The 14,435-nt window shown below is 40.0% G+C and overlaps 1 protein-coding gene across 1 annotated transcript in view; it reads left to right on the top strand.

Annotated features, from left to right (window-relative positions):
* Positions 1 to 14,435, top strand: part of ZRANB3 (zinc finger RANBP2-type containing 3) — a 269,676-nt gene that overhangs the window by 230,401 nt on the left and 24,840 nt on the right. Inside the window, exon 13 of the mRNA XM_060152984.1 lies at positions 12,057 to 12,462. Coding sequence (XP_060008967.1) covers positions 12,057 to 12,462 — 406 coding nt within the window. The remainder of the gene's footprint in view (positions 1 to 12,056; positions 12,463 to 14,435) is intronic.

Below are 14,435 nucleotides of genomic sequence, written 5' to 3' on the forward strand. Positions count from 1 at the left end.
AGCACGCTGTGAAATTTAAAAATATGCCCCAAAACTTCAAAAATAAGCTTTACATTTTTTATTAAATGCCAGCATTGTACAAAATGTTTGTTTTGTTGTGAGCTAAGAAGTGCAAATAAGAAATTGTCTCATACATATAAAAAATAACCTTGTTTCCCACATATGGTCTACTTTAAAAAACAGTGAAAGCAAAAAGAAAGTTGACCACAAGAGCTCTATATTCATGAAGTATAAATCATTCTTATCCCAAATCTCTTGTTTCTCAGTATGCTAAAACACTACTTTCTTGAAGGTAACACATCTTAAATTAGAATATTTATTTAATATGTATTTTAGAATTCAAACCATTATGTAAACATGATGTAATTAGTTTGCATAATTGCCTAATAATAAGAACAAGAGGGTAGCCTCATTGTTATGGATAGAGACATAAATATCTCTGTCACAGCTTACATCATATAGTGCTATTATTAGGCATTTTTCTTGTTTACCTTTATGACTTCATTTCACTCAGTGAAAATAATTAACATGTACTGAGTATTCCCCATAGCCACTGTGCCAAGCCCTGAACACTCATGACCTTATTTAACCTTCACAGCTACACCATAAGGCAGATACTGTTACCATGCCCCCACTAAAGCTCAGGAAGATTGAATTGCCTGCCCAAGTTCATACAGCCAGTAAGTAGCAGAGTTGGGATTTGAACTCAGGTCTTTTTGCTGCAAAGTCTACCTTCATAACCTTGCCAAACTATACTAGATGCATTAGAGTTAGCCCATTGTGGCTCAACAGTTATCTGTGGAATGAAAAGAACATTGAAACACTTCAGTTTGGTTAGCTAGTGTTTATGGGATGTTTACTACTGTTACGGACCAGGGTTCTTGGCCTCCTTAATCAATAGAAATTGATCAGAGGCCAGACAAGAAATTCAGGCAAGGCTCTATTGGGCCCCCTGCTGCAGCAGGGGGGGAGCGGGAACAAGCAACAGCTTCCCTTGCTTGCTTGCTCGCTCAGGGGGAGTGAGCTGGATCCTTATGTGGGATGAGGGCAGGGGTGTGTCCAGGGGTCAGGCCAGAGTGGGGGCTTAAGTGGTCTGCCCACCCCTTCGGTGGTGTTTTGTGTAGGGAGCATGTGCAGTCGCTGCTTTTGCTCCCAACCCCCTGCTTTTGCTCCCGGCCCTTCAGAAGTGGCAGTTGGGCTTTTTGGTCTTTTTGCATCTTGGTGTCCATAATTTGCCCCAACTGCCATGCACACAGTTATTTTTAGTTTCTTATAGTTTCTTTGTATTTTGTTGCTGGAGGAAACGTTTGTTCAGGTGCAAGCATTGCAGCAAAGGGTCCCAGGTCCCATGTCCCAGCCTGTCTTACTATGTATAGGGTATTCAAAGATTATTCATTATATAAACAGTTATTAAGATTATTATGTATAATTCTTTCACGTTGCTGTACAGCAGAAACTAACACAACATTGTAGGGACTTCCCTGGTGGTCCAGTGGGTAAGACTCCAAGCTCCCAGTGCAGGGGGCCCAGATTCGATCCCTGGTCGGGGAATTAGTTCCCACATGCAAGCCTCAACTAAAGATCCTACATGCCACAACAAAGATCCCGCATGCCACAACTAAGAGCCGGCACAGCCAAGAGAAAGAAAGAATCATCTTTCTCAAAAAAAAGAAAGGAAAGAAACTAACACAACATTGTAAGTCAACTATACTCCAATAAAAATTAATTTTAAAAAAGATTATATGAAATGCAAATCAAAACCACAAGGAGATACCACTTCACACCCACTAGAATGACTAAAATTAAAAAGACAGACAACATATATTGGCACAGATGCAGAGAAATTAGAACATTTATACACTGCTGGCAGGAATGGAAAATGGTGCAGCCATTTTGAAAAACAGCCTGACAGTTTCTTAAAATGTAAAAACACAGATTTAATGTATGACTCAGCAATTCTGTACTCCTAAGGGAGTTGGAAACATATATCCACATAAAACCTAGTACATAAATGTCATAGCAGCATGCCTCATAATAGCCAAAAAATTGAGAACAGTCCAAATGTCTATCAGTTGATGAACAAAAAAATATGGTGTATATATATATATATATATATGTATATATATATATATATATATATCTCCATACAATGGAATATTATTCACCCATAAAAAGGAGTGAAGTTCTGATGCATGCTGCAACATAGATGAATCCTGAAAACGTTTTGCTAAGTGAAAGAAGACAGACACAAAAGGCCACATGTTGTTTGGTTCCATTTATATTTAGTGGCCAGAATAGGCAAGTACATAGAGATATAAAGTAGATTAGTGGTTGCCAGGGGCTTGAGGGAGGGAGGGATGGGAAGAGGCTGCTTACTTGGTATGGGGTTTCTTTTTGAGGGTGATGGAAGTGTTTTACAATTAAACAGTGGTGATGGTTACATAATTATACTAAAAGGCCCTGAATTAGACACTTTAAAAGAGTGAATTTTATAGTATATAAATAGATTACATCTCACTAAAGCTGTTATTTTCTTTTTTTCTGTTTTTCTTTTTTCTTTTTTTTGGCTGTACCACACTGCAAGCAGGATCTTAGTTCCCTGACCAGGGATCAGACCCGTGCCCCTTGCAGTGGAAGCGCCAAGTCTTAACTACTGGACCGCCAGGGAAGTCCCTAAAGCTGTTATTTTAAAAAGACTATATGCTAGGTGCAAAGATAAGGAAAACAGCTAACTTTATTTTGGAGCTTACTCTGTAACTGGGAGAGATGATCATAAGCGAATCATTTTAATGCAATATAAATGTGAAAATAGAGATATATAACCAGGCTCTGGAAACATAGGATAGAATAAATAAATACTTGGGGCATGTGGGAAAGTTTCCCTTGAAAAACATCAGAGCTGGATTATGAAGAATGAGTTCAAAAGGAGTGGGTCCTAAAAAAAAAAAAAAAAAAAAAAAAAGGAGTGGGTCCTGGTTCAGGCAGAGGGACCACCAAAAGCATGCCCCAAAGCCCAGTGATAGGAACAGACGTCCTGGGAATGGGAATTCCATGCAAATGTGTGAGTGCAGGGCACACTGAGAAGTGAGTCAAAGGAGAGGAAGCCTGAACCTTTGGCACCAATCAGATGGAGTGGAGCCCACGCATGCCATGCCAAGCAGTTGCACTGTATCCTAGGGAAGTAGTGTAGTGTCATCAGAGGCTTTTAAGCAGATAAATAGCATGGTCAGATTTCTGCTTTCTCAAGGTGCTCCTCGTGGCAGTGTGGGAAATGAATGGGAGGGAGAAGGGACAGAGGTTCTTGGAGGCAGCGGGATCTGGGGAATGGATTTCTTCTGTCCTCCCTCCCATCCAGTTTGAACCTGTGGTAAAGGGATTTTCTGTTTCCACTCCTCAGGGGTTTCTCCCCAACCCCAGAGGAGGAGTTGTTAATCTAATTTTTTTCAGCCTGAGAACTTGGGCCACAGTTCAGGGCTAGTGCTTCACAGAGGCATGCTTCTCCTGTACTATGTCTCCACCGGAAGCAGGCCCTGTAGTCTTCTCTGTTCGATTTGGGGTGAGAAGTAGGAAGTCCCATTATGGCCTTGGGTTCTGGTTGGTTTTTTTAATATACCTTTTACCAAATTTTACTTGGGTGCTTTTAGGCACTTACAGGTTTATTACTAAAGCCAGTTCCTTTTTTTTTTTTTTTTTTTTTTTGCTGTACGTGGGCCTCTCACTGCCGTGGCCCCTCCCGTTGCGGAGCACAGGCTCCGGACGCACAGGCTCAGCGGCCATGGCTCACGGGCCCAGCCGTTCCGCGGCATGTGGGATCTTCCCGGACCAGGGCATGAACCAGTGTCCCCTGCATCGGCAGGTGGACTCTCAACCACTGCGCCACCAGGGAAGCCCCAGCCAGTTCCTTTTTATTCATAAGGCTATTACTATTTAAAAGTCTCCTTTGTCAGGGATTCCCAACCGGGGTATGGGGCACTAAACTCCACCCTGAACTCCTAACAGTGGTAGTAGGAATAGAGATAGAAAAATGCCAGACATTTCAGAGGTAGAATCATCATAGTGAGGCCTAGGAGGTACCTGTCTAACAGCAGCAGGTACAGGAGGAGTAGAAGGGATTGAAGCAGGCATTTAAGGGAGATGCCATAACCAGAGGCATGCCAGTAGGTAAGGGCAGGACAAATGGAAGCCATAGGAAGTGATCCAGTTTAGTCTAAAACTGGAGAATCCATAGCAGAGGACTTCATATTAATTTGGTAAACAGTGAAGAGCAAAGAGATTGTGATGGTAGAAGGTGAGCAGGCTTACGGGCAGAGTGAAGACCCCGCTCAGGCCCCCTGGAGTTTGAGGAGCCTCTGAACCACTCAGCTGATGTCTGTGAGGCATTTGGAGGTCAGGCCTAGAGCTTAGGAGAGAGATTATGGCACGTCGGCCCTGATGAATTTACCCCTGTCCGTCATGTTCTAGTGATCCGTGCACTGTGTTATGTGTAATATTTTGCTGTGAATTCTAATTGCCCTTATTGAGGTGGCTGTTACCAAAGACATTTGCCTGCACTGCTTTTTTTTTTTAATTGATTTATTTAATTTATTTATTTTTGGCTGTGTTGGGTCTTCATTGCGGTGTGCGGGCTTCTCATTGCAGTAGCTTCTCTTGTCGCGGAGCACAGGCTCTAGGCGCACTAGGGCTTCAGTAGTTGTGGCATGCGGGCTCAGAGCCCTAGAGCACAGGCTCAGTAGTTGTAGCGCACGGGCTTAGTTGCTCCGCAGCATGTGAGATCTTCCCAGACCAGGGCTCGAACCCGTGCCCCCTACATTGGCAGGCAGATTTTTAACCACTGCACCACCAGGGAAGCCCAGCCTACACTGCTTTTGATGTCATCTTTAAAAATAAGTAATAACATTTTCTTTTTTACCACTTTGGTTTTTTAACCAGAGTGTTGTTTTATTTTGTTTGCTTTGTTTTCTCTATGCCCACAGAGAAAAACTTGTTGTGCCTAAGAGTGGATCACTGCCAAAATTTTATTTAATTAGTACACAGGGATGGACATTGTGTGAAATCTGAAAAAAGTCATTTCTTTTTTAGGAGAATTTAAATTCATTTTTCAGTTAGATGACTGAAACCCTACTTTTGTCACTGTATATCCCCTGGCTTGTTTAAATGTTAGTGAAGCCTTTTTACTTCCAGTTCCAATCATCAGTCGCCTGCCATTCAAGAGACCCGCAAGATGTCCCAGTCACCCATTTGTAAACGGTGGTTTTGTTAATTCTTTGGGGAACAGGAGAGGAAAGACATGAGGCAGTACTGGTTTCTCCCAGAGCTGCCCTTTGATCAAAGTCTATTAAACCCGACACCAGTGCTCTTGTTGGTGGCGTGTGCTGCACTGGAATGGCACCAGGCTTTGAAGTGTTTTATTGTGTTTTATGAGTTTAACCAGATTTCCTTTTCCTCTCCTTCAGTTCTAATAACAGACTTTTAATCCTATCATCATGGCCAGGGGATTTATCTCTAAAGAGCAGTTGTTTACCATGGTGCAAAACAGAGCAAATGTATTAGGTCCCTGAACCTTTCAAATAAACACACGCATTTTGCTACCTTAAGCATTTTGCAGTTTTTATTCCCAGCACTTCTCACCAAAAGCAATATTTCTTCTTTTGCTTTTCAAAAACAGTATTGAACAAAAGACAGGAACACAGTAACTGAGTGTCAGCTGTATAACTGAGGGCAGGAATATGTTCTTCCGTTTTCTACATTTCTTATTACACAGGCATGTTGACTTAACTGTATTTTCTCCAAAGCCTTGTGATAAAAATCACTATAATCTTAGATTGCTCCTCTTATTTAGAAGCACCTACTTTTAAGTTCCTTATTCATCACACATTAAAAGGGTCACTTAATACAGTTTCTTTACAAATAGTCATGATTTACTGTAAGATTTATTGTAAGATAATTTACAAATATCTTGCTATCTTTAGTAATTTAACCAATGGACCAACAGTTTCTTCTGACAAGGACAGCAGTAAGCTAAAAACAAAATCAGCTGGCTGAATCGTCTTTGCCTCTTGTCTGAGGATGAAACTCGATTTTCATTAGTCCAGAGCTGCGGCACCGGAGATGATTTCATTCAGCTCCTTGGTGATGACAGCTTGGCGGGTGTGAGCTGGATGGACAATTTCAGGGGTTTCTCAGGCTCACTGAAGGCCTCTTGTGAGAGGCCCATGGATCCCAAGTTAAGAACTCCTATTCAGTAAACCTTTTAACCCTTCTCTGTTCCCACCTAATGCATGTAATTATCGTCAGGCTGTGTCCCAGAGATTTTCTCACCTATTTCTCTGTCAGTCATAGCCGTTGAATGTCAGAGAAACCTAACCAACCAACTTCCTGCCTGACTACTCAGAGGCTTCAATCTAAAAACATACAACTGATAATATAGACCAGGTTTCTAATTGATTATCTCAAAGGAAGTCTTTATTATTCCTGTTAGGCCTTATGCTTCTGCCAGCCCTGTGGCCGGGGCACTAACTCGTAAGGTCCACTACCTGTAACCACATTCATCATTGTGCAGTTTAGCCATCATAACATTAAAGTCTACTGATTAATCTTGTCCTCTCCTTTTTCTAAAATTATACCTCAAGTGTATCCTTTGGTTCCCAAAATTATATAAAATGATCCCCTTTCCACCCACGGCTCCTTTTCTGTATTTTATATTCTCCAGTCTCACTTTATTTTTACCCAAGCAGCCATGATTTCAAAATTGCCCCCATACTGGCTACTCCCAGGCACTGTAAGTTAACCCTTGTTGTGGTGGAGGTATACATCAATTTCTGATTGCTGTCAGTCACTGCTAACCTTTACTCTCAACCTGCTTCTGATACATAATGGGAGTTTCTCAAATGCTGATTTCTAAAATTAGTCACTGCTTACATAGTAAATGAAGTTATTTTTAAAACGGCTTAATTAAATAGCTTAATTAAAGAGGTCAGCTGTAAGACCTGATATTTTAAGGCCCTGAGAATTTTTTTTAAGATTTCTTAGGTTTTGGGGAGGGTTGTTTTTTTATAAACAAATCTGAAATAATCTTTTTAATTTTTATTTTTTGGTGGCGGGGAGATGGAGGGATTAAAACGTTTTGGACAGCTGGAAACAAATCCTTTAAAATGTAGCATGGGACAAAAGATGCTGATGTTATTTAAACATTATTCAGCATAGGTGACAGTGGCCTGCTTTATATATTTTATTTATTTTACTTTTTGTATTCTTTGTTTTTGACATTTTATTCATTTATTTCGCTGTTTTACTTGTTCCTCTTTAAAAAGCATATCTAGGAGAAGGGCCAGTGGAGGGAGTGGGGTAAGGCAGTAAATTGAAAATAAACATATTAACTGGAAGACTCCATTATCAATGGTGAAATCCTTAGCACCCTTCTCCTGATCAGCCTCCAGATCACTGGTAGCCAGCATTGTATCCTTCTGGCAGGAGATTGAAGGACTCCTTTCTGGAGAAATTGACTGGACCCAAAAAAGACTATGAGCCTGAAAGGGACCCCCTGACAAACAGTCACTGATGACCTTTAGTGAGGTCCCCCACTTGGAATTTCCAATGGCATTTTAGTGTCTTATTCTTAAATGTGAATGGACAGTGAAGGCCACCAAGTTTGGAGGAAATCCTCTCATGGGTGATGCAAAGACAAAAATAAGCATGCAAGACAAGAAAGGATACAAAAGAAGCAGAGATGGTGTAATGAGCTGAAGTAAACAAACAAAGAGCCTTTCATTGATATTCACAGAGAAGTAAAAGAAATTACTGCACCCAAGAAACAAGAACAAGGAAAGGGAAAAATCAGAGAACGAGGAAAAGCTCTTAGAAATTGAACTTGTAATATCAGAAAATAATAATCTGACAAGGATGGAAAGGAAGATAATGAGGAAATCACACAAAAAGTAAAACAAAGAGAAATGGAAAAGTGTGCAAAAAAGTGAAGAAGATCAAATGATCAGTTCAGAAGATTTTGCCTAATAGGAATTCCAGAAAGAAAAGACAGAGACAACAGAGGAAGAAAAAATAATAGAAGAAAATCTCCCAGATCTGAAGGACATGGGTTTTTCTGATTGAAATGCTTCCTGAGTACCTAGGATAATGAATGGAAACCAAAACACAGGCGCACTAAAGCCATTACTCTCCTGGCTTTTCTACCCTTCTTACTGTTCCTTCTGTTCCCTTCCTCGGTATCTCTTCCTCCTCATTCCACCCTTAATGTCCCTCTGCTCATGTCCATGACTTTTACCTTTTCTTACTTCCTCCTCCCTTTGTTCATGACATCCAGGCCTCTGACTATAACCACCTCTGTATGTCAGTGGTTCCCACACGTGCAAATCCAGGTGTCTCTTTCCCTTGAACTCTGGACCTGCTTCCTGGAACTCGCTACCCTGGCACACACCAGTCCTCACACATGTCTAAAAATGAACTTTTATTTCCTTACCTCTTCTCTTTTTGTCTTCTAATGAGCCCATTTATCTTCCTATATTCCCTGTTACAGTAACTGAAAATGTCATCCCTACAATGGAGTCCGAGTATCACTGTGGTCCCCTCCATCTTCCTCACCCCTCGCGTTCAATCAGTATGTCCTACTCGATCTACTTGGTGATAAGCCCCGTGTGTCCTAAGTTCCTAGGCAACCCTCCTATTCCTTCATTCTTATGTATGAGGTCATTGGAAATTTGAGGAGGAAATCTGTGGCATGAAAAATGTGAACAAAAATAAACTAATACAAAAATTGATCATAGAGATAACTTTTTAAAAACTAATTCATAGTTTTAGATTTGAGATGATATTGCAAATATAAATAAAATCAGAATACTATTTAAAAAAAAAGGAACAAGAAGGAACTTCTAGATATTAGAGGGAATTCCCAGTGGTTAGGACTCAGCGCTTTCACTACCTGGGCCCAGGGTTCAGTCCCTGGTCGGGGAACTAGGAATCCTGCAAGCCACGCACTGCAGCCAAAACAAACAAAAAACAAAACAAAAAAAGAACACAGATGTTAAAAATATGACTGCCAAACTAAAATAATGTTATAGAAGGGCTGAAAGATAAAATAGAGCTAAACACCAAGAGTTTAGAGGGTAAAAAGACAAAAGGAAGGAAAATATGAGAACAAAAGATGCCATAAATATCTAGGTTCAACATTCTGCTAACAGGAATTCCAGAAAAAGATAAAAGAGAAAATGAAGAGGAAGAAACTATCAAGGAAGAATAGAAGTTTCTAAGAACTAAAGATGATCAATACTATACAAAATTAATAAGGTGTTCAGGGTGCTGGGCAGAAAGCATATAGATATAGATGACACAGATAGAGATATATAGACACTGATCATTGTGAAATTTTAGAATACCACGGATAAAAAGGCCCCAGAAGCCTCTAAAATGAAGAAAGAGTTTGCAGCCTACAAAGGAACATTGTCAGTATCATCAGATGTTGGAAGAAATAGAGCAATGTCTTTAAAGATTTTGAAGAATTGTATGCCCAACAAAACTACTGAGAGTTAGGGCAAAATCAGGTCATTCATTTCCAGACATGCACAGGGACTCAGAAAGTTAACCTGTCTTGTAAAATCATTATGGTTTAACTAGAAATAGCCGGTAGAATTTGTTCACATTTGCTGAACATTTGCCAATATTTTCAAAATTCTGTAAGCTCTCTTTGCAGTCCTATTATATGGGATAGAACATTCTCTTTAGATACATAACTCTCTTTGTATCCTTGTTACTTTTTTAACACCAAACTCCATTAGTCTGATAATCTCTCTGCTGTCCTCCACCCTTTCTTAGAATTTCCCTTGTGCATTGTTTTAAAAATCTTGTCTTATTGATTTCATTCTTTATATTTTAATCTAAATTCTGTAACTTCCACAACTTATTAGATAACTTTTTAATAGTATATGAGAATATATAAATAACAGTCATACAAAATCAAAGTTGTACATTATTGGGGGGTGGTACCTTTTTTCCTATAATATATGTTTTAATTTTACCAATATGGGAACAACATAAATATTCCTTCTTCTTTTCTTACCTTTTTAACCTTTTTTGAAATTAAAAAATTTGTGATTATATATAATCGTAAAATTTGCCATCTTAACCATTTTTAGTGTATTATTCAGTGACATTAATTACATTCACAATGTTGTGCAACCATCACCACTATTTTCAAAACTTTTTTATTACCCCAAACAGAGACTCTGTAACCATTTAGCAATAACTCCCTGTTTCCCTTTCTCACAGCTCCCGGTAACCACTAATCCTTCTGTCTCCATTAATTGGCTAAATCTTTCTTATGCAACACTACTAAGAAAGAAAGATAAGATTTATTATGTAAACTATCTCTTTGCACTATTTGGATGTCATTATCTATAGTGTCTGTCTCTGTAATCTATTGTGGCATAACAAATTACCCCAAAACTTAGTGCCTTAAAACGACAATAGTTATGTATTATTTCTCATGGTTTCTGTGGATAAGGAATTCAACCAGGGTACAATGGAGATGACGTATCTGCTCCATGAGGACCGGGACCTTTGCTGGAAAATCCCAAGACTGGGAGCAGGAAACATCTGAAAGCCTCTTCACTCCCATGTCTGATAATGGATGCTGGCTGTCACCTAGGGGCCTACATGGGGCTGTCAGCTTGAATACCCATACATGGTTTCTCCATGTGGCCTGGGCTTCCCCACAACATGCTGGCTATGTTTCAAAGGCTAGTGTCCCTCCCAAAAGATACAGAGAAGAAGAGACAGAGCGCCAGCAGCCACGTTAGCTTCTAGAACCTAGCCTCAAAAGTCACACAGTGATACTTTCACTGCATTCTGCTGGTTGAGACTGATACAAAGGTCCACCCAGGTTCAAGGGAGAGGAACACAGACCCCACCTCTAAATGTAGGTGTGTCAATGTCACAAGTACACGAAATGGGATAAGAATTGGTATGACCATCTTTGGAAATGCAGTCTGGCACTGTGTGTGTCCACCATGGTACCCAATGCAGGCCTTAGCAGGACTCCTTTAATTTACCTTAACTGCTGGCTAATCATTTGCGGAGATGGGTATCCTCCTTTCTCTAGGAGATTGAGATTTACACATTGAAAAGAAGATGAAAAACATGAGACAGTGAAGTTGCTGTTCTGAGAAAAGAGAGATATATTTCTTAAAAAGATAATTATTGGGCTTCCCTGGTGGCGCAGTGGTTGAGAGTCTGCCTGCCGATGCAGGGGACACAGGTTCGTGCCCCGGTCTGGGAAGATCCCACATGCCGTGCGGAGCGGCTGGGCCCGTGAGCCATGGCCGCTGAGCCTGCGCGTCCGGAGCCTGTGCTCCGCAATGGGAGAGGCCACAACAGTGAGAGGCCCAAGTAACGCAAAAAAAAAAAAAAAAAAAAAAAAGAAAGAAAAAAAAGATAATTATTAAATTGTGTCTATTAAAGAAGCTGTTCTAATTGATATCTTTAATGCTATTTGAAAAATACTCCCTGGTCAGGAAAGTATTTTAATATGAAAAACATATTGTTTATGAACATTGTTCGTGTTTATAGTTTGGTCATGAAAACATTTTTCTAGGTCTTGATTGACTTGAAATTTTTAAACACACAGTTGCCTCCTTTCCTTGACATACATCTAGAGCAGATAGTTTATAAAGTATATTTTTATTATATAACTCATATAGCCAAGTTACCTAACTTCTCTAAAGCTTTAGTGTCCTCATCTGAAATATGGGAAGAATAACAGCACTAGTACCTGCCTCACAGAGCTAGCATGAGGATTAAATGAGTCGATTTATATAAAGTACTTGGCACATTGTAAGTGCTAAAAAAAGTTAGACACAGAAAGTATATGGAGGTGTTAGTGGTATTCTACATGTATGGATATATGAAGAGTCATTGCATGATTGAATTCATTTCCAACAAGAGATTCAAAAGATAAAGGAATATGGCTAATGAAAAGAGTTTGTTAACCTGTTTCATTTAGGAAGAACATACTCAATAGCCTCTTAATTTAATACCTTTATTTTTCCTAGTTTGAAAAAGAAAAACAGCATGATATTCGATCATTCTTTTTACCAAACCCTAAGAAGAGACAGTTGGTGACTTCCTGTGATGAATCAAGGGTCTTCCAGGAGAAAAATACTGTAGTACCTGCAGACCTTGGAAAAACAGCTACAAGAGATTATGAAAGTGATCTTGAACCTGAAGCTAAAAAAATGAAATCAGTCACCACCGATGACCACTGCAGTCCCCTGGAGGAGAAACCATCCCAGCCCGGGCAGACCAAAGCTCCGCTCATAGACAGGATCTGTGAGGCCAAGGCCCAGGCCACCACTCCACCCCTTCCTGGTGAGGGCTGGCAGTGTGCTCTCTGCACCTATATTAATAACTCAGTGTTACCTTGCTGTGAAATGTGTGAGAATCCTCAGGGCAGTGCTGGTGAGTACACAGAGGGCAACCATGAGGGGGGCTGTCAGTGGTGTCCTCAGATAACCTGTGCTTTTAGAGACAACTGCTATCATCAGAGATCTGTGTGACTGGGTACCAACTTTAGCTTTTAAGCTGGAGGAAGAACTTCACATAGTGAAGACTGTGAATTTATCCCCTTGTGGAATGTGAAAATCTCCCAGTTCTGTCAAGAATGTATATCCCCCAGCGTCTGTGACATGGCATTAATTTGGCACAAATGGACATTTCTGATTAATGCCAACAGGATGTGAATTCAGTGGGCAGGAATAGAAGCTCTGTTGCTATGGCAGCAAATATGCCTTATAGTCATAGACCTGCTGTTTTCTTTCTTTTGTAGATAATACTTGTTTTTAAATAAATTACAGATTATTATTTTTAATAGCAAAATGAATCCAGCGTAGCTTCTTTGCCTAGTAAAATATACATTGTGCCAATGTTTCTTCCATGACAAATCATAAAAATTCCTCTATAGATCTTCTTTTAAAAACCAATTTCCTGTCTATTTTATGAATTTATTCTTTTCTAAAACATGCTGTTTAAAACTAGAAATCAGAAACATACCTCAGAGTATATTTTTCTAGCATGATATGCCATTTTCTGATGTTTTATTTTTGAAATGATTATTAACAACTGTGGTTGTCTTAAGAAAAGATCATTAGTATTCCTTTTGTTTCCAATTTTAGAGACCATTTTTATGGCAACTGAAAATGCCAAGTTGACCGTTTTGGAAACTGGAAAAGATCATAAATAAAATAAAATTTTATCAGCTGTAATAATTATACACATCCACTTTTCCATCTTATGTGAATTATTCTGAGTATTGACATTAACGAAGACTCAGCAAAGATAGAAGCTCTGATGCTCCAGTTCCTTCCTGCTTTCCTTGCTCTCCTCTGCCTTAGTTTTGATGTGAAAGAAAATGTAATCAGTAGCTGAGTCTTTCCTCCTTCAATTCTGGGTGTTCCTACCAAAACTGACAAGTCTGCCATCTGGGTGGTTATATTTGTAATGTGGACACCTGTTGTCTATGAACTAAATTGGAGCCACAAGCTTATTCCATATAATGTCTCCCACAATTTGCATTATCTCATTCAATTTCCAACTGCTACAGGCAATAAAAATAAAATATCTCGTGACTACAAAATAATATCAGTTCACATGAAGTCTATAAATTGAGTGACTGAGCAATAAAAATCATAGTTTAATAGGGTTTTTTCTTTTTTTTTAATTTTTGGCTGAGTTGGGTCTTTGTTGCTGAACGTGCGGGCATTCTCTAGTTGCGGCGAGCGGGGGCTACTCTTCCTTGTGGTGTGTGGGCTTCTCATTGCGGTGGCTTCTCTTGTTGCGGAGCACGGGCTCTAGGCATGCGGACTTCAGTAGTTGAGGCTCACGGGCTCTAGAGCGCAGGCTCAGTAGTTGTGGTGCACGGGCTTTGTTGCTCCACGGCATGTGGGATCTTCCCGGACCAGGGCTCAAACCTGTGTCCCCTGCATTGGCAGGTGGACTCTTAACCGCTGCACCACCAGGGAAGTCCTAATAGGGTTTTATAGTTCTGATTTTCCTCTGTGATACTAAGAGCAGCAATGAAGATTTCTAGAACCATGATTTAATAAGCAAACTGTCAAGCAGTCTAAGAAAAACAAAACACCTTTTGTGAATATGAAACAGTCTGATTAAGAGCAATACATATTCTTTCTTTTTTCTTTAAATCAATCTATTTATTTATTTATTTTTGGCTGTGTTGGGTCTTCGTTGCTGTGTGCAGGCTTTCTCTAGTTGCAGCGAGCAGGGGCTACTCTTCGTTATGGTGCGCAGGCTTCTCACTGCGGTGGCTTCTCTTGTTGCAGAGCATGGGCTCTAGGTGCGCAGGCTTCAGTAGTTGTGGCACACAGGCTCAGTAGTTGTGGCGCATGGGCTTAGTTCCTCCGCAGCATATGGGATCT

This window comes from Lagenorhynchus albirostris, chromosome 6, assembly GCF_949774975.1.
Source record: "Lagenorhynchus albirostris chromosome 6, mLagAlb1.1, whole genome shotgun sequence".
Taxonomy (NCBI): domain Eukaryota; kingdom Metazoa; phylum Chordata; class Mammalia; order Artiodactyla; family Delphinidae; genus Lagenorhynchus; species Lagenorhynchus albirostris.